The sequence below is a fragment of the Spinacia oleracea genome, chromosome 4 (assembly GCF_020520425.1).
Source record: "Spinacia oleracea cultivar Varoflay chromosome 4, BTI_SOV_V1, whole genome shotgun sequence".
NCBI lineage: Eukaryota > Viridiplantae > Streptophyta > Magnoliopsida > Caryophyllales > Amaranthaceae > Spinacia > Spinacia oleracea.
This window is the reverse complement of record NC_079490.1, coordinates 183,809,666-183,829,601: the sequence shown is the minus strand read 5'-3', so window position 1 is coordinate 183,829,601 and position 19,936 is coordinate 183,809,666. Positions and strand designations below refer to the sequence as shown.

The 19,936-nt window shown below is 32.6% G+C and overlaps 2 protein-coding genes across 2 annotated transcripts in view; both read left to right on the top strand.

Moving 5' to 3' along the window:
• The first annotated feature begins 1,171 nt into the window (after positions 1-1,171).
• On the top strand, positions 1,172-11,342 carry LOC110775566 (organic cation/carnitine transporter 1). The gene is made up of 3 exons (XM_021980177.2): positions 1,172-1,758; positions 8,477-9,271; positions 10,766-11,342. The coding sequence occupies exons 1-3, from the start codon at positions 1,275-1,277 to the stop codon at positions 11,140-11,142; spliced, it is 1,656 nt and encodes a 551-aa protein (XP_021835869.2). The 5' UTR covers positions 1,172-1,274; the 3' UTR covers positions 11,143-11,342.
• A 6,372-nt stretch (positions 11,343-17,714) lies between these two features.
• The window catches only part of LOC110775572 (putative callose synthase 8), a 25,209-nt gene continuing 22,987 nt past the window's right edge, over positions 17,715-19,936 (top strand). The window contains exons 1-2 of the mRNA XM_021980185.2: positions 17,715-18,326; positions 19,747-19,847. Of these exons, the coding sequence (XP_021835877.2) occupies positions 18,050-18,326; positions 19,747-19,847 (378 nt within the window). The 5' untranslated portion in view covers positions 17,715-18,049. The remainder of the gene's footprint in view (positions 18,327-19,746; positions 19,848-19,936) is intronic.

Here is a 19,936-nt window from a genome sequence, read left to right as displayed (position 1 = left end):
ATTTTTAAGATACTTATTATCAATAGAACATTAAGATTTATATTTGCAAACAATAATATTTTCTTTAGAGCATAGTTTACTTTAAATAAATAATTTTAGTTACTACAAAGGTGAATCATAGGGTGACATTTATCATCACTACATTGATTTCCTCTCTTTTAGTATAATATATAGATTTATCATAAAAGGTAATTTACTTAATGCAACATATTTACATAACGTTTACATAATCACGGGAATAAGACATTTACTTATGCATATTTTTTTTACATTTTCTATTTTTGTTAAGTATTTTTAAGATGCTTATTATCAACAGAATGTTAAGATTTATATTGGCAAATAATAATATATTCTCTAGAACATATTTTTCCTTAAATAAATAATTTTAGTTACTTTTTTAATTGATAAGAGATGTGAATCATAGGGTAACATTTGTTATCACCACATTAATTTCTCTATTTTAGTATAGTATATATACTCCGTAGATAGATAGATATATTGTTGTTTTGTTTAGTTGTCAAAAAAAAAAAAAACAGCCAGCAAAAAAAGTTGGTGACACAAATCAATCTCCACGTGTATATACTCCCTCCATTTAGAGATGGCAATTTAGTCTGAATCCGATTCGATCTAAATCTGAAAAAGTGAAAATTCGATCCAAACCTTGTTAAAGGTGGAATTTGTGTAAAACCTGAAAAATCCGACCCGAATTCGATTACTACTGCCACTTTATCAAAAAAAATAATTATTAAATTTTCATTATAATATGTTAAAGCTATGTTTTTGTGATTTTAAGTTTTTAAGTGCTAAAATAATCTGAATTTGAGTCAATCCAAGGCAAAATAATCCGAGATAAATCTGATAAATAATTCGAGATCTGATTCAAAATTTAAAATATTTGAGTCCGGATACAAATGGGTCGGATATAAAATTCGTAAAATCCGACCCATGTATCATCCCTACATCAACCCCTTTATTATTATTATTATTATTATTATTATTGTTGTTGTTGTTCCATATTCTATTTTGGATGTCCTTATCAATAAGGAGTAATTTTTACCCACTTACATTGTCTCTATTACGTCTCTCTTTATGGTTCCATCTTTTGAACCCACGTTCACAATTAATTTACGCTCAAATCCTAATAAAGTACGGGACAATATATAAAAATATAAAATAGAGACGAAGTAATTTAATTAACGAAGGGAGTATAAATAAGTAGTGAATGAAAACTAAAGCAAAGGCAACCAAATAAACAAACACTGCACAAAAAGAGTATGGAAGAAGAGAAGAGTGAGGTCGCTGTAATCCCCAAAAAGGTACAACTTTCTTCAAAAGAAACAATAATAGATGATGAAGAAGAAGAAGTTATTATAAATAATAATAATAATAATAATAATAATACAAGAATAATAGAGCTTACAGTAGAAGAAGTGATTGAGAATTATGTGGGTTCATTTGGTTATTCACAAATAATACAAGCAATATTGGTATCATTAGCATGGATATTTGATGCTCAGAGTACTTTGGTTACCATCTTCAGCGACGCAGAGCCAGAAAAATGGAGATGTAAGCAAAATTATGTGTGTTATAATGGGCAGATTAGTGGTAAAGGAAGTTCAGTTTGTGGTCTTCAACCTGGTAGTTGGGAATGGGAAGGTGGACGTAAGAGTTCTATTTTAGCTGAATGGGGACTTGTTTGTCACCATAACTTTCTTGCTGCTCTTCCTGCTTCTTCTTTCTTCCTTGGTTCTCTCATAGGTAATCTTTATTCACTCCTCCTACCTACTTAATTACGTATACTAGCTAGTACTACATCATATCAACTTGATATCTATTTGCATATATTTTATGGGGGTATTCGTGATAGAGTATAAAACTAATCTTGGGAATTCAACCATAAGCTTAAGATTTTGGTTGAGTTGGTCCTCTGACATGGTATCAGAGCCAACATGACGCATAGGTCACGGGTTCGAATCTCATCCACCCCTCCTTTTAAAGTGGAATATTCCTCGCTAGGTATGAGGAGGCCTATGCTGCATCCACACTTCAAGCCCAAAGGGCTTTCATGTGAGGGGGCGTGATAGAGCATAAAACTAATCTTGGGACTTCAACCATAAGCTTAAGATTTTGGTTGAGTTGGTCCTCTGACATGGTATCAGAGCCAACATGACGCATAGGTCACGAGTTCGAATCTCATCCACCCCTCCTTTCAAAGTGGAATATTCCTCGCTAGGTATGAGGAGGCCTATGCTGCATCCACACTTCAAGCCCAAAGGGCTTTCATGTGAGGGGGCGTGATAGAGCATAAAACTAATCTTGGAACTTCAACCATAAGCTTAAGCTTTTGGTTGAGTTGGTCCTCTGACAATTCGAGATGTGACCTACTATACACATACATGTTATAGTCTTTACCATTAAGTCATGACCATATTGATACTGACTCGTTATATATACCTCCACAAGTACAACTTTAGGATCACTAACTGAGTTTTTAGATGATGGCCGGTAATTGGTACTCGGTAATTTTAATGGCCTTATTGTTTTTTGTTATTTATAAAATGGACGTACTTGTTATGTTGTAGAGTGTTTATGCTAGGTTCTATTCCTAATTACATGCTTTACACATATATGGATACATGATCGGAGGAATATATGCCCCTATCAACTTTCATTATATGTCAAATTGTAAAACCAAATAGTCACCCAAGCTTGCACTAAAAACAAAATTCAATATTTTTATGGTCATATACACTGACGGACATTACAAATTATAAATAGAGATTTTTTTTTTTTTAATATGTGATCTTATCATACACATGCTTCCAGTTTTTTTCATCAACTAGGGTCCGTTTGGTTTGATGAAAAATATTTTTAGTGAAAAACGATTTCCCATAAATCTATACTAATTTTCCTTTTTTTGGTTTTTTTACAAGAAAAGTCATGAAGAAAGGAAAATTGAAGTGGATAGGTGAAAATGATTGAGAATGAAAAAAAAAAAATTTGTGAAAAATATTTTACACCAAACCAAATATTTCCTAGCTACCTATCTAAGTAGGTCAAGACCTCACATTGGTTGGATACCACTATATTAGTGTGGAGTTACGTTCAATTGTCTTTAGGGATAAAGTGTGTGATTCGTAATTTAGTTTATAATAATAATTGAGTGTGTTTATGACATTGTTCAAATTAGCATCTCCAACCACTATACCACAATTCCTCCACCTTAAAAAAGGCATGCACCACTAACTTGTCTTTTTTTTTTTAATCCCCTCAACCAAATTACCACCCTATTTTTAGGCCTACAAGTTTTAACTTGTCAGAACAAAATTAAATATTTGGTCGTGCCATGAAAACCTCCCCGGTCTCAGTGGCGGACCTTGAACGGTTTTACGAGAGGGGCCGGTAGAAAAAAATTAAGCAATATATTATGTAATTATACAATTATACACAAATTTTAGGGGGCGGTAACTAAAAATACACTACTAAATTTTCCGGCCGGGGGGTCCAGGCCCGCCCCAGCCACAACCAAGATCCGCTCCTGCCCGTTCTCGACATCATTTCACCCCTAGTCATTTACCTCAATCACAGAGGTTTTATTTGTTTTGACGAAAAACACTTTTTTGAAAAGTTATTTTTTAACCTTTTTTTATTCATTTTTTTTAAGGGTGAAAAATAAGTTTCCAAATAAAAAAAATTAGTTTTTAGAGCAAACCAAATTTCCTTTTGAAAAAGATTTGAAAGCATGTCGCATTTTCCTCTCTAATCCATTACATTCTTTTTCTCCTTTTTTTTTTCACTTCTATGTTCTTTTTTTTTACAACTTTTATGTAAGGAAACAAACCAAGGAAAACTATTTTCCTATATGTTTTCCGTTGAAACAGGAGCCTAAAGTATTAAACCCTCTACAATATGCTCACACCATACGAGCACATATTGTTATAAATATAGGTTCATTATAAGACTGGAGGCATGTGTTCAATAGATCTTATGTCGAATCATCCCTCTCCATTTATAATTCATATTTCTCTTATGGCTAATTCGAGCGATTTTTTTTATTCTTTTTCAATATCACTACCCTCGCAACTCTCTTTACCCAAACGTTTAATAAATAATTGTTTGACGAACCACAATATAAAAGCAAATATTTGGTCTCCCATGAAAACATCCCCTCTCATTAATTCTTACCAAGATTTGATTCCGAGGCAACTACCTCAAGAAAAAAGAAACCCACTAACAAATGCACATACAAACAATAAGAGCCCATATTGTTACGACAACTAGAGTTTGAGACTTAACTTGAGACTTGAGAGTGATATATGATCTTTTGGAGAAGAATAACTGAGCACATCTAAAGTGTATCCGATTCCAGGGGTATACCCTTTTATATTTTCCTTTCAGGTGTGTAGAGCATATAAGAGAAAAATTTGAGAAGAGCCATCATAAGGCAGGAAATATTCTTTCTTAAGAATCTATATCTATTACTTCTATTACTATATATTAAAACAGACACCATGAATGACACGTGTCAATTCCTGATGTGATATTTTCCCGCCAAAAACCACTTTCTAAAAAAATGTATCTGTTTTATTTTATTTTTATTCTCTACCTTTTTTTATAAACTATTTATGTATGGAAACAAAATTTAGTTTATAAATTATGGCAATAATAGATACGACGTAATGGTAATTATTCTAAATTGGTAATATTTTAGTCAAATTGCTATATTAATAATGGAAAATATATCATTCAGTATTTTGGTCAATTTACCATATATGCATATTAGATAAATAAATTTAAACGAGTATGTTAAAAAATTTATAACTGTATAGTAGTTTGGGAGATATTCAGTTAAACTTTTGTGAAAAAAATGATCAAAATCCGTGCGTGCACGGGGTCTAATCTAGTATTATATTAAAAGAGAGGAAATCAATGTGGTGATGACAAATGTCACTTATTGATTAGTCTCTCTTTCAATTTTAAAAAATATGATTATTAGTCTAAATTTATTTAGTTTTATTTAAGGAAGCATCAGAGGAGATATTATTCATTGCCATTATAAAGCTTAAAGATTACGCTGATAATAAATATTCTAAAATATTACGTACGCAGTAAAATTGCAAATTTCATTCTTCATGATTCATATATTATGCTAAATATTCTCCCATATGCCTAAAAATCTGATTATATGTTATTTAATTAAAAACATATATCCATGTTATTTTTTTATATATGGACATATATTTATGCGTGTAATCAGAGGCTTAAGTAATTATTGCACGAATGTTTCAATTATCTACTTGATTACTTAAGCCATAAAATTGGAAATTATGGGTTTTTAATAAATTACGGAGTATAATTTATATACTACGTATGTATATATATCATCAAGAATGTCACAATCAAAGAGTTTTTATATTGGCGCACAATGGTTTTATTAATACCGTTTATCATATATTATAAGATAAACAATGGTCTCCAGTATAATTAATATCAGTGATATATATGGGCGCAGTATACGAAGTATGTCACATTCATATATACATAGTAGCTTTTTGGTGTAGTATTTGTATATGGCGAATTATGATCAAAGTTAATAATCTAATATTGACCATCTAAATATTGATATTAGAAAGGTATTTATGTGCTTAAATTGCAACCATGTCATACATTATCAATATGGTGTAATTAATATCTTTTATTTTTTACATAAGCTAAGTGTGTAATTTATATCAAACTATATAAAAAAGTACAAATATGTTCTAAATTGATAACTCATATTGACGTGAATAATCATGATCATCTTAAAGTATTTGCACGATTATTTTCTAAATTCTGCTTAGCTTGCCCATATTGCTATCTAAAGATATTTGAATTACCAAATATTCCCTCTTTTTCTAAATGTTCTTCCAGGTTTGACTTTTTTTTACTCACAAAAAAAATTTAAACAGGAAGAACAAAAAGAGACGGAAGGAGTATTACTTAGCTTACGACTATCTACATCATTTAACAAAATCACCTAATATTGACCTCTATTCTATAAGGGATAGGGGATGATTTGGTGTCCATGTAAAAAGATTAAAATGCACTCATTATTTTTTTTTGAAATAAAATTAATTCATTAATAAAAAGTCATACGACATCTACAAAAGAAATCTGAATCTATCAAATAGATAACAAATCGAATCAAATAAAACTCGTTTTCTGCAAAACTACGATCATCGCACATCCAACATCTTGTATACCCTCTAACACATCATTGTTTGATACAACCTTCAACGAGGGGGTCTTTTGATCTGTTGTAATTTTGATATTGAATTAAATTAGATTCAATTGATTGTAGATGTAGAACTGACATCTGCTGCGACACCACACAAATCTTCATCGCTGAATCAATTTCTCCTGCGAAATTAAATAATATTCTCCCTCGTACACCAAACCAGAAATTTAAGATCCTCTAACCTAAGAAAAATTCTCCCTAAAAGAAGAAGAAAAACCCTGTCTTTCGAGGGAGAACAATTCCTCGCACAAGGAGGAAGTATTATTAAAACCCTAAAACTCAAACAAAATTAGAAAAAGAACAACAAAATAAAAAGATCGGGGCTTTCCACCGATAAAATCGATGGAAGCCCCTTCAAAATTCACTAATGGAGGCTAGGGTTTGAGAGAGGGAGAGGAGGGAGAGAGAGAACGGCGTACAACCGGTTGTAAATGTACTCATTAAGTTACTAATTAAACTATATTACCTCTATTATAAATAAGGAAACGACTTAAATCAAGAAAACAAATAAGTATGTCGACAATAAAAAGAAGAAGAAAAATCAATAAAACTTACAAAAATCCCTCTGAAAAACTTAGAGTAACATTAACTGTTGAAATTAAAGTTTCTTTGATTGAATTTATCATTTGGTATACCATAAATTAAAGCATAGCATATGCTATTAAAATCTTGTCTCTTTGTCTCATTTCCCACGGTAACCTTATCTCCTCTCTCATTTCAATTTCTTCATTATTGTTTCTTAAATTTATTCTTGTTTGTTAAACTTGATTAAATTATTTCAGAGACATGATAATATTTCCTTATTATACCCATGTAAATATCCAAATGATCCACTTGTTTACTCTCAAGTTAACCTTTATCGATCACCAATATACCTCTTAATAATTTATCTCTCTTATCTACATGGGATAAATTATGTTGATATTCACATGACAAGTGTACTTAAGTTGAATTATTTTAGATTTCAAAAGGGGCTAACATTCAAGAATGGAGGGAGTATATGTTTCCAACTTGTAACTATTTTGTATAAAGTATAACCATTGGATTAGAAATTTGTATATTATTTGATTGAAGATTATAATTGATGGTGCATAATCATTGATCATGCACGATATGTAACTATTTGGTAAGAATTTTTTATTATATAAAAGACCTATCATATATAATTTTTTCAAAATGCGATTAACGGCGCATAATGAAGTACCAAAAATACAACACCACAAGGTGAGTTTAGATTAATATGTGAAATTTCCAAAACATAGGCCACTATACTGAATATTCCATATTTTGTGGACGACCTACATTATTATTTTAGTTGGAATATGTCTGTTGTAATCTATTACTATATACTAAAAGAGACACCAGGAATGACACGTGTCAATTCCTGGTGCAATTTTTTTCCACCAAAAACCACTTTCCCAAAAAAAGTGTATCTATTTTATTTTATTTTATTCTCTACCTTTATTTATAAACTATTTATATATGGAAACAAAATTTAGTTTATAAATTATGACAATAATAGATACGACGTAATAATAGTTATTCTACATTTGTACTCCCTCCATTTCTTTTTGATGTATCCATTTGGAATCTGGTGTGGTTTTTAAGAAAAATGGAATATTGGTTTGTATGGGTATAAGTGTAATGATTGGGTGTAAGAGATTATAATAAATAAAGGAGTGAGAAAATAATAAAGAAATAAGGTAAGAGAGAAGAGTGATAATGATGGGTGATAAAGGAGGTGAGAGAGTGGGTATATGGGGAAGGGAAAAGAATTAAATATTATGGGTGAGAAAAATTAGGTGGGATTATGGGTAGAATCTTTAGGTATTTTGGTAAATATATAGAAATGTAAGGGTATTTTAGGATAAAATGTATGTCCAAAAATAGAATAGATTCTAAATGGATACAACAATATGAAACTCTTAAAATGGAAACGGATACAACAATAAGAAACGGAGGGAGTAATATTTTAGTCAAATCGTTATATTAATAATGGAAAATATATCACTCAATGTTTTGATAAAATTACCATATTAACATTTTAAATATGCATATTAAATGAATAAATTTAAACGAGTATATGTTAAAAATGGTATAACTATGCAATAGTTTGAAAGATAATCAGTTAAATATTTTGTGAAAAAAATTATCAAAATCCGTCTAATCTAGTGTTATATATTTGAATTCACAATGCAGGATCAGCAATATATGGTCGTTTAGCCGATTCATTTCTAGGAAGAAAGAAGAGTTTAACACTGGCATGCTTAGTAACATCAATTACTGCTTTGCTTACCTCTTTCTCACCAAACATCTGGACTTACGCTGTCCTCCGTTTCTTCAACGGCTTAACTCGTTCTGGGATCGGAATCTGTTGTTTAGTCCTTGCAACCGAAGTTGTAGGCCGAAAATGGCGAGGCCAAGTAGGTCAATACGGGTTTTTCTTCTTCTCTTTAGGGTTCCTTTCTCTCCCTTTAATAGCAATGCACACTAAATCTTCCTGGAGATACCTCTACCGGATCCTCTCCTTCGTCGTCTTTTTATATACTATTGTCATACTCCCTTTTGTTACAGAGTCGCCTCGTTGGCTTCTACTTAAGGGAAGGAAATCAGAAGCTCACTCTATTTTAACTAAGTTAGCTACTCGGAATGGGAAAACTATTCCACCAAATGTTCAACTAACAGATCCGGGCTTTTCTGATAATGAGCATAAGAAAAATATTAGCCTTTGGGAGTGTAAATGGGCAAGGATGAGGATGTTGAAGGCAATGATAGCGGGTTTTGGGGTTGGATTTGTGTATTATGCAGTTCAATTGAATGTCGAAAACTTGAACTTTTCCAAGTATTTGAGTGTTGCCATCAATGCTTTGTTGGAAATTCCGGCCGTCTTCGTAGGAAGCTTCTTTCTTGGATTTATGAATCGTCGGTTGTTGCTTTCTATCGCGTGTGTTCTTGCTGGGATTTCTTGCTTGCTTTGCATCATCTTCACCAACGGTATGATCCATTTACCCTTTTATCATCAAGTATATCTACTCCTATGTTTATGTTTGCATAACTCCCTTTGTTGTTAATTACTCCCTCTATCCCTTAATACTCGCACCGTTTTGACTTTTTGCACTATTCACATAATTCACTTTAACCCTATTTTATTTCTAGTATAGGAAAATAAATGTTAGTATATAATATATTGTTGGCTTCATCTTAATATATATTTTCAAAATATTAACATTTTATAAGTTTTTATAATATATAGTTAAAGATATCAGTGGTCAAAGTTGTGCATTGGCATGCGTGTCCAGTCAAAACGGTGCGAGTATTAAGGGACGGAGGGAGTACATGCATAGATTAATTATTTCTTGTTTTGTTCTTTAGAATAGAAATACATACAACTATGCATTGCTTGGAATTCAAAAACTCAAATTAATAAAATATAACTAAAATGAAACATTATGTTCTACCAGTGTTCACCTTATATCCACTTATTTAAAAAATGAGTTTCTAGTTTGCCAAACACTTTCAGTCGTCTTAAATGATTAGGTGCTAATAAAATACTCCATCCGTACCTAAATGTTTTTCCCAATTTCTTTTTAGGTGGTCCCAAAATGATATTCCCATTTATTTTCTTTCCTTTTTAATATTCTCTTTGTAATTTTAACCTTGTAATTCTATTGGTTTATCAATAAAATACTTTACAAACTCATTGTTGATTTAAGTTTGGATAGATTAAAGTCGGCCTTTTTATTTCTCAAATTCTATTTTAACCTTGTATTCTTGGTTTATCAATTCCGCATGTGTTAAGATCTGATCCATGAAACATCACGTGTTGAAAGTCCCACATTGATAAAAGAGAAGAGAGTTAAACACTTAATAAGGCCACAAATTATTAGGTACACCCGGTTGTATGTAGCTCTACATGCAACCGGATCGTTTTGTATTTTCTAATCCCTTAAAAAAAGCACATTTTCAGTTTAAAAGCACATTTTTCAGTTTAAAATCACATTTTTACAATTTTAATGCACATTTGTTTTTCAAATATTATGATATTGAATATCTTCTTCCAATTGGCAAAAAAACTAAACTTAAAAGGGGAGCAACCAACATCAGTTTACATATCCTCTCAAATTTCGCACTCGTATGTTCTTTTGTACTAACAATGTGTTATTTTGAAATGTATCTGATTTTAAGCTATAAAAAAATGTACTTTAACTTGTAAAAATGTGCTTTAAACTATAAAATTGTGTTTTTTGAGGGGTTACAAATCAAAACTACCCGGTTGCATGTAGAGCTACATACAATCGGGTGTACCATTTACCAATTGTAATAAGGCAAAGTGGCTACTCCTCTTATTGCCATATGGTTTTAAGGTGGAACCTCCTTTGGACTTGTTAAGTGGACCCTTTCTCTTGATGACGGGTACGGCCCAGACCCGTATTTAACAGCATGTGTGTGTAAATATTCATTATTTATAATTATAAATTAATTTGGCAGGCAATGGTGGCACGGTGGGGAATTGGATACAACTAGGGATAGAAGGTTTTGGATTCATGGCGGCTTCAGTGGCTTTCGACGTAATGTTTATATACTGTGTTGAGTTGTTTCCGACGAATGTGAGGAACTTTGCTGTCTCATTGATGCGTCAAGCATTGGTTCTAGGTGGTGCAATGGCGCCTTTATTGGTTGCTCTTGGAAGATTAAGCCCTACTTTTTCATTTCTAGTGATTGCAGGTTTATCTTTTTTAAGTGGGTTAGTCGGATTTTGGCTTCCAGAAACCAAGAATACTCCTATTTTTGATACTTTGGAGCAACAACAAAAAGATGACAAGTTATGTCAAGAAAATATAATAACTTCATGTGTTCAACCCTAGATTAGAGCTTATGGACATCGATTCAAGGTTATATGAGTTTAATTTGTACACTATGGAAATTTTAAAGTTGTTCTAGCACTATATCAACAGTGCTAACTTGCTATGAGCTCGTCACGGTATGTGTTTTAGACAAGCCGGCCTAGATCATAGTCATTATGTACTCTCTTTGTTTCTCAATTTGCTTTAGCTGATTTCTTATACTTTAAACTCTCTGTTGCTTTTAGAATGTCAATGTAACTTTTACTTAAATCATCACACTAAAATTGCGCATCATTTAAAGGAGTAATTAATATTGGTTCCCTTGATACATTGGTATACATTACATTTTTTTTTTTTTATAAGGAAAAGTACACGTTTCCTAAGGTATCCCTATCACAGGGAACGACCAAAGGATCTAAAAGCCACCCTATCTCAGAGTAAAGCTAATAGATAAGAACAAAATACAAGAAAATAAAAAGGAAATAAAACAAACTAAACTAAAAAGAACTAAACCAAGGCTTCTCAAAGCTTCTCAAGGAAGCTAAACAAGGACGGAGCATGAACAATCCGACAACGACCTACGAAGAAAGATGAATGTACAATGATGCAATGATGCAATAAGGTATACATTACATATGTATATCTTCAATGATTTTAATTTCTCGAAACATGAATGTACAATGATGCAATAAGATATAAATCCATGATACGAATTATATAATACTCCGTACTCTGTACAAGGAGTAACAATTATACTCTGTACTTACTTTGTAATAACCAACATAAGTTGGTGGAGTTGGTGGGGAACTCACCTTGTGACTTGGAGGTCACAAGTTTGAGCCCCATCAACTGCAAAATGCTTGGGAGTGGCTCAAGCGATGACCTGCGGAGCTCGACTGGTTAACCGGTTAACCTATGCTATGCTAGGTGTTGGTTCAGTTAGGGTCCCTTCTTTTTACCTATTAAAAAAAAAAACAATTGATCTCCTCCAGAACTATATATACATGATTAATTTTGTTCACCTCATGTATTGTGCAATTTTCCTTCTAAAGTCTAAACGTAGGTAAGCACTCTCTCCGGTCCGTCCTTTAGAAATTGTTGTATTTTGACTTTCACAGTTTTCATATACTGAATTCAGAGATTGTATTTGTGTTTTCAACAATGTTGCTAGCTATTCTAATGTAATTCGATGGCCAAGAGGCCCATGACTAAAATCAGGTTTTTTTAGGGGGTTTTTATTCGACGTCCTCATTTGCTAAAAACGCCCGCGTATTTATGATAAAAGTACAATATTGCCCTTTTAACAAATAAAACCCCCTTCCCCTTCACCCCTTCCAGAACTTGTTGCTCCGACCAAGTCTTGCCGTCGCCGCCTCTGGCCCAACCCCCCACCACACCGCTGGTTGTCCCAAACCCCCTCCCCCCTCATTTTCTTTGTTATTTTTGTTCCAAAATTTTCTTTTAAAAACCACCCTAATACACTATGTAATTATGGTTAATAGTTTTAGTCAAAGCTTTTGTATATAGGGTTAGTATAAGTAACATTATTTAGACATTAGAATCCCTAAATTGTAGCCAACCATTATGATATTAATCACAGAAAATCTTCTTTCACACCGATTAGAGGAGAATTGAAGGAGAGGAGGAGCATACAACCGGAAAACAAAGACGCGCCCCCTCCGTTTTAAAAGAAAATGATACCCCCTCCGTTCCTAAATAAGTGTCACATTTCCTTTTTTGGCGTTCTCTTATAAGTGTCACATTTCTATTTTTGAACATATAATTTTCCCACTTTTCCATACACTTTTCACACTTTTCCATACACTTTTCCCACTTTTCTATACATCATGATTACTTTTACTTGCACATTCTACACTTTTTCCATTTTCAATCTCCACATCCACTTTTATTTGTACTTTATTCAGTTAAACAATTATCTACTTTATCCTTTTCCCAAAAAAAACATTCCCAATCATTAACTCTTACACACTTTATGTAACACCCCGATAATTCTCTCTTTTCTAAAATAATCTTCTAATATAAAACGTAGAGAATTATCAAAGCATTATCGCCCGTGTGAAAACGTAACGGCTTATTCAGAATTTTGCAGCGGAAAACATAAAACTAACTTTAGGTTTATAAATAATCGATTACAGGTTTAATCCCAAAAACCAATAAAAGAAAATAAGGAAATATAAATAGTACGACAAGTTTATAGTCAAATTAAACAAACTCAAGTCAACTTAGCAAATTAAAACTAAATACAAGCTCTCTATTCCCGATCCCAATGATGCAACATCTTCAAACCTGCAGATGGACAATGCTTATTGATCCTTAGAGACTGCTCACCAAAGATTGGGTCATCACAGGATCAATAAGGCATAGCCATGATCAACATGCACAAGCAAAAGCACGTAATCAGCAAAGCTGAGTACTACATACTAAATCAATAATAATTCTAACATGATTCTATTAAACGAACAATCCTAACATGGTACTAACTAAAACATAAGCAAGGATAATCAAATTATATTGACTTGAAGACTATATTTGACTGAACTAGACCTTTGTATCATTAACATTATTTTAATTGAAATAGTCAACGGACTGAGTTGTCTACTAGAAACTTCTTCTTCTTCACTAAGGAAGACGAGGTACTGGCGCGACTCCGTAAACCCCAATGACCTGCGATATCGAGGGACTTTTGAATAAAATAGAACCGGTGATCAATCCGGCCCCAGAAAAAGCCATAGGCGACCCATGACCCCAACTCCTGATTGTCCGACACTTTAGACGTGCACAGTCTAAAGCTATTGCTACTCATTTTCACTTTACATGACTTAACTTTTAATACTTGGTTATGACTCATCAAACATAAATATTATATTCAACAAGTAAACGCAACTTCTTTTATCTTTGAATTAAACAAGTGATCACAGAGACGTCACACAAGACTTATTCCAATTAATTCAACCTTTCCTTTAATACTGATAAACCCCTCTATATGGGTATAAGGTTTCAACTTACTAAACAAGGTCATCGGCCCTTATAAAGTAGTGAAAAGCTAAAAGGGAACAATGAACAATCGATCTGAATCAACATATATAATAATTTAATGTTCCCAACCAACATGTTCGCATCAATCATCCATACCAACATGCTATAATTCTCATAACGAAATATATATGCTTAACATGTCCATCCAACAATATTAAACATGCACTTTCAACATAATCTAGTTCATCAACAATTTCAACATAACCAAGTTCCTTAATCATTTCAACATAACGAAGTTCATGAATCATTTCAACATGGTTTCCACAAATCACACACATTCCAAGCACACAGGTATGACGTACCTTGTGTAAACAAACTGATAGGCCACTTTAACGAATTCAAAAGTCGCCCACAAAGAATTCTCCGCCTAAAATAATCAAGAAACGTACCCAAATCAATTCCTAATAATTTACAGCAACACTAACGTATTCTAAATACATCCTAAACCTATTTAGAACATTCCCCAATATCGAAACTTAATTAAATAATCTCCAAGCATAATAACTATTAAACTAATGATCCCAAAACGTTCTAAACTCCAATAAAACATCCCTTTTAAAATTTCCAGCAATATAGAATAATTTCAAACGTCCACAAAACATAATCAACGTTCTTAAAATCGTAAAAATAATAGCTTTAATAATATATAGTCATTCTATTATGATTTAATCATTAAAAACCTTAAAAATTCACACTTTAATAATTAAAAACTCTTTTTTTCAATTCAATTATGTAATCTGAAAATTAAATTATTAATTAAGCATAGTATGTAATCTGAAAATCTAACTTAATCATAAAAGCTTATAATTTATATTCAAGAAACATGAATTAAATTATTAAAACTCCATTAAAACCCTAACTTAACGTAATTAACAAATCTGAAAATAATTAAATTAGTTTCAACAACATATAATCTGAAATTTCATAACTTAATCATAAAAATCATAAATTTAATTCAAGAAACATAAATTAATTTAATAAACAAAATTAAAATAATTAGTTACTTAGGGTGTAAGAAATAACCAAAAAGAGAAGAGGAGAGAGGGAAGGGTTGGCCGGCGGACAGATCACGGCGGCGGCAAGGCGGCGGCTTGCGGAGGTTGTCAGGCCTGGTGGTGCGTGCGGTGGTGGTGGCTGCCGCAAACAAACCGAAACAAGAGAATGCTGTGCTTGCGTGGAGGAGGAAGGAGGGACGAGCAAGCCGAATGGGCAGGGCCACGGCGAAGGTGCAGGTGGTGCGGCGCGGTTGGCTTGGTGGTCGCAGCTGGGCCGCGGCGGCTGTGCAAGGAAAAACAGAAGCTTGAGGAGGGGAGAAAAACGGGGATGAAGAAGAAACAGAGAAGGAGAGGAAGGAGAAGGACGACGAAGAAGAAGGAGGTTACCAGCGACGGAGGCGGCGTCCGACGGTGGTGAGGTGGTGGCTGCGCAAGGAGGAGCAAACGAACGTGAAGGAGGAAGAACAGAGAAGGAGGTTTTTGCTTTGTTTTAGTTTTCACGTGAAGTTGAATGAGAGGAAGGGAGTATGGGTTTATTGGTTTATACTATTGGGCTTTACCCATTTGGGCTAGACTTAGGATATTAGTTTTAGGATTTGAATTTAAAACCGAATGGGATCGTTTTCTAAATTCAATCGATTTTCGTAATTCGAATTCTTTTCAACTTAAAATTCAAACATTATTTTTGATTGCACAAACCGTTAAAATATTTAGAATATATTTAAATAAAATTAAATATACATTTGATATATAAATATAATAAAGTTCAAAAATCGTTAAATATTTAGAACGTACTTAAAATAAAATAAATATACGTTAATTATATATTTATTACTTAAAATTCATAAATTCTATTTAAATATAAATAATATACGTTAAAATATATTAATAAAATTTATAAATTTACGGGGGATTACACTTTACAATTTTATTAATTACCGTGCCGGAGCCCAAATGTGACAGTTATTTAGGAAAGCAGGGAGTACTGTTTTAAAAGAAAATGACACTTCTATTACTATATACTAAAAGAGACACCAGGATGACACGTGTCAATTCCTGGTGCGATTTTTACCCGCCAAAAACCACTTTCCCAAAAAAAAAGTATATGTTTTATTTTATTTTTATTTTCCACCTTTTTTTATAACTATTTATGTATGGAAACAAATTTTAGTTTGTAAATTATTGAAATAATAGATACGACGTAATAATAATTATTCTAAATTTGTAATATTTTAGTCAAATCGCTATATTAATAATGGAAAATATATCACTCAATAATTTGGTCAAATTGTTATATTAGCATTTCAAATATGCATATTAGATGAATAAATTTAAACGAGTATGTTAAAAATGTTATAACTATACAGTAGTTTGGAAAATATTCAGTTAAATATTTAGTGAAAAAAATATCAAAATCCGTGCATGCACGGGATTTAATCTAGTTTTATAAATAAATGGTACTCCCTCCGTCTCTTTTTGTTTTTTACGTTTCCTTTTCGGGTATTTCAAAATGTTCTTTACATTTCTTTTTATATTATCACATAAATGACTTAGTATTCTATCAAAATTTGTGTCCAATTATTATTTTAACCAATTAAATTCATTGAGTCATTTAATTTTTCACACTTTTTCATTGGGACATTAAAATTTTCTCATTTCCCAATATCAGAATTTTGATAAAAGTGAAAACATTATAAATAAATGTAATTTATCTTGTTTAAATAAAAAAATTGAGGAATCTCGATGCAAATTAATTACGCGTGAAAAATACCAAACGTAAAAAACAAAAAGAGACGGAGGGAGTACCTTATGTCACTTTCTCTCTCATCTTTATCTCTATTTTATTTATTACTTTTGTCCTTTTCCGTTTGTCTTATTCATTTTGTCTTATTCAGTTTGTTTATTTTTTGGTACATATTTATGAAAATACCCCTATAACGTGTCAGGGCCGTCTCCGACAATTTGGAGGCCCTGTGCTAAAATACAAATATTGCGCCCCTCTTAATTTTTACGGGCAATGATTTAATGTAAAACACATAACTATTATATTAATATTATTTTATTTATACAAAATATAGAGTCAAATTAATAATATGGTTTAACGTTTGGGGTATGAAGAATCGAAACCTGGTCTCTGCTACCACACTTATTAGTCCTTACCAACTGGGACAAAAATTACATAATGCATAACAAAGCAGCTGTAAAATATATAATATTTGTTCTTGGGGTTTAACCAATAAAATTTCTTTTTAGACCCCAAAATTTTGTGGCCCAGTGTTATAGGTCCGCCTGGACCTCCTTTTAACCAGCCCTATAACGTATTTGCTCACACATCACAACCTGCAGGCTGCAGCTGCGCCGCTCCCCCACCCTCATTGTACAACATTGTCTATAATTCACGAATTGCCTAAAAATGCCAGCAGTTGGGCACAAAAGTACAACTAGAATGATTCCATTGGTCACTTTTTGGATCCTCAAAAAGTAGAGTACAGGATCATCCAAACTTTACTTTGTTTTCTCCCTTTCTCCTTTCTCCTTTCTCTCTCTCCTCAACTGTGTTTACTCCATACTTAAGCAAATAAACAAACCCGCTCATTTTTGACACATTCAAAAAAGCTACTCCCCTTCCCCTTCCCCTTCCCTCTCTCTTTCTTCTTCCTTTCTCTCTTTCCTTCAACCAAACCAATTCAAAAGCAAAAGCACCTTCAAAAAAGAGATCACACTCCAAAAAGCACCCAAAAGCTAAAGATAACCACGTTAAGCAAACCAACAACCAAACCCCATATAAACAACTACCACACCAAAATGAATGCTTCAGTCTCACCCTCCATCATCACCGGCAGCTGCTGCGTTCGTGTTTTCTCGGGTTGCCAACTATGTCGTCGTCGTCGGAAATTGTTCTTTCTGAACCAATTCAAGAAACATACCATGAAATTGACGAGACGGATATTCCGAGTACAAGTACCGGAATTCGAACTAGGACTACTTTTACAAGGTCTATTACTTTCGGAGATGCTGATGATGATTATAATAATTATGTGCCCAAACCCTTTGAAAGTGAGAAATTGCCTCTCACTTTGTCTTCTGGAATTCGACGATTTCTTCGTGTTGCTAATCAGATTGAAATTCAAGAGCCTCGTGTTGCTTATCTATGTATGTTTACTCCGTATTTTTTTGTTGTTTTTTTTGTTCAATTTTGTTGAATTTCTGTTGATTTTCGGGTTTGGTGTGTGGTGAATTGAGATTGTTTGTGCAAATTTAAGTATGTTCTGAAATTGGTGTCTTAATTTATTTTACATTACTTTATGAATCTCTTGATTATTGTTTTTAGCTGTAAGTGATAGGATAGAAGTACTAATGTAATGAGAAATGTTGTATTTAGCAAAGAAAAACTCAAATATGAGGAAAAAGGATTGATATATACAAGTATAACCCTTGGAGTTGTAAATAAGTACTTGATGCATTTCCGAAATTGAAACTAATATAGAAATGCATTATAAAATCAACTTCGATTGGTGTAATTAATGTTTGATTAAGGTTAATATTTCCATTTCTAACATCCTTATGTATAACCATAAGATTGTATCATTTTCCTATAAGAATGTAAAAATTAATTTCTTTGTTGCGAAATACTTGCTATGCTTTGACTTTGCAATCGAGAAAGGATTTTACTTTGTAATATTTACAACTTTTCTTCAACAACAACAACAACAACAACAACAAGTCAACAACCAAGCCTTAGTCCCAAAATGATAGGTGGCTAACATTTATAATTTTTCTTTGTTTTAGAAAAATACGTGTTAGTTTGTTGAAAGACAAAAAAGCATATAAATGATGAATCTTCCTCTAGGACTTTGCTCGCGATTTCTAATTATGCGTCTGGGTGTATGGCTTGGATGGACATTGGATAGACCCAAATGCTAGACATAGTTGGAAATCAATTGAGTGCATATTTTTCAAGTGAGCATTGGTAAACAAAGAAGAATGTACAACCGAATGTATAAAAATGGGCTGAGCTTTGACCATATATTTTTGTAAGGAAGATTCAAGGGACACCTTTGTACTTTTGAATATTTTGCTCGATACCCTTTACATGTCTCCTGTGGAAATATTTAAAAATACAAAGTATAATTTTATGTTTCATAACAGTTGGCCTCTTCCAATTCTTTTTGCAAATGGCTTGTTCCATGGAGTTTCCAAAAAAATAATAATTGAAGAACATCGATGATGAAATGCAAAGAACTTGCACATGTCCTTAGGTGAAATATCTCTTATTATGCTTAATGAAACATCATTATCGATGTTAACAATATATGCCATCATTCGTTGGCCTACTAGGACAATTTTGTATGGATGAAACTTCTTTCTTTAGTTGTTGCAGCACTAGAAAAATGGATAGAGTTATTCATGTAATGGCTATTCTGAAAGTCAATGTAACCGTATGCTGGAAAAGAGGTTGTCTGAATTCTTTTGTGATTGATATGATGCTGGGTTCCCGAAGGTGATCCCGTTGTCTGTGTTTCACTGCTTAAAAAACTCCAACATTATTCATGCGTTGAGCGTTCTTGGGCAGGTCGTTTCCATGCTTTCGAGAGGGCACATAATATGGACAAAAGTTCTAAAGGGCGTGGTGTTCGGCAGTTTAAAACTGCACTACTTCAGCGCCTTGAGCAGGTAAAATAAGTTACTAATATTTGATAGAATTCTCATTGTACTATCATTCTTGTCACTCTAAATAAGAACAGCTTATCCTATCTTTATCA

What these genes read in the sequence shown, in the direction of transcription:
- LOC110775566 (XM_021980177.2), top strand. Translation starts at nt 1,275, where the DNA reads ATGGAAGAAGAGAAGAGTGAGGTCGCTGTAATCCCCAAAAAGGTACAA. An exon ending in CTTCCTTGGTTCTCTCATAG is followed by an intron (nt 1,759 to 8,476) that starts GTAATCTTTATT and finishes TTCACAATGCAG; the next exon opens with GATCAGCAATATATGGTCGT. An exon ending in TTGCATCATCTTCACCAACG is followed by an intron (nt 9,272 to 10,765) that starts GTATGATCCATT and finishes TTAATTTGGCAG; the next exon opens with GCAATGGTGGCACGGTGGGG.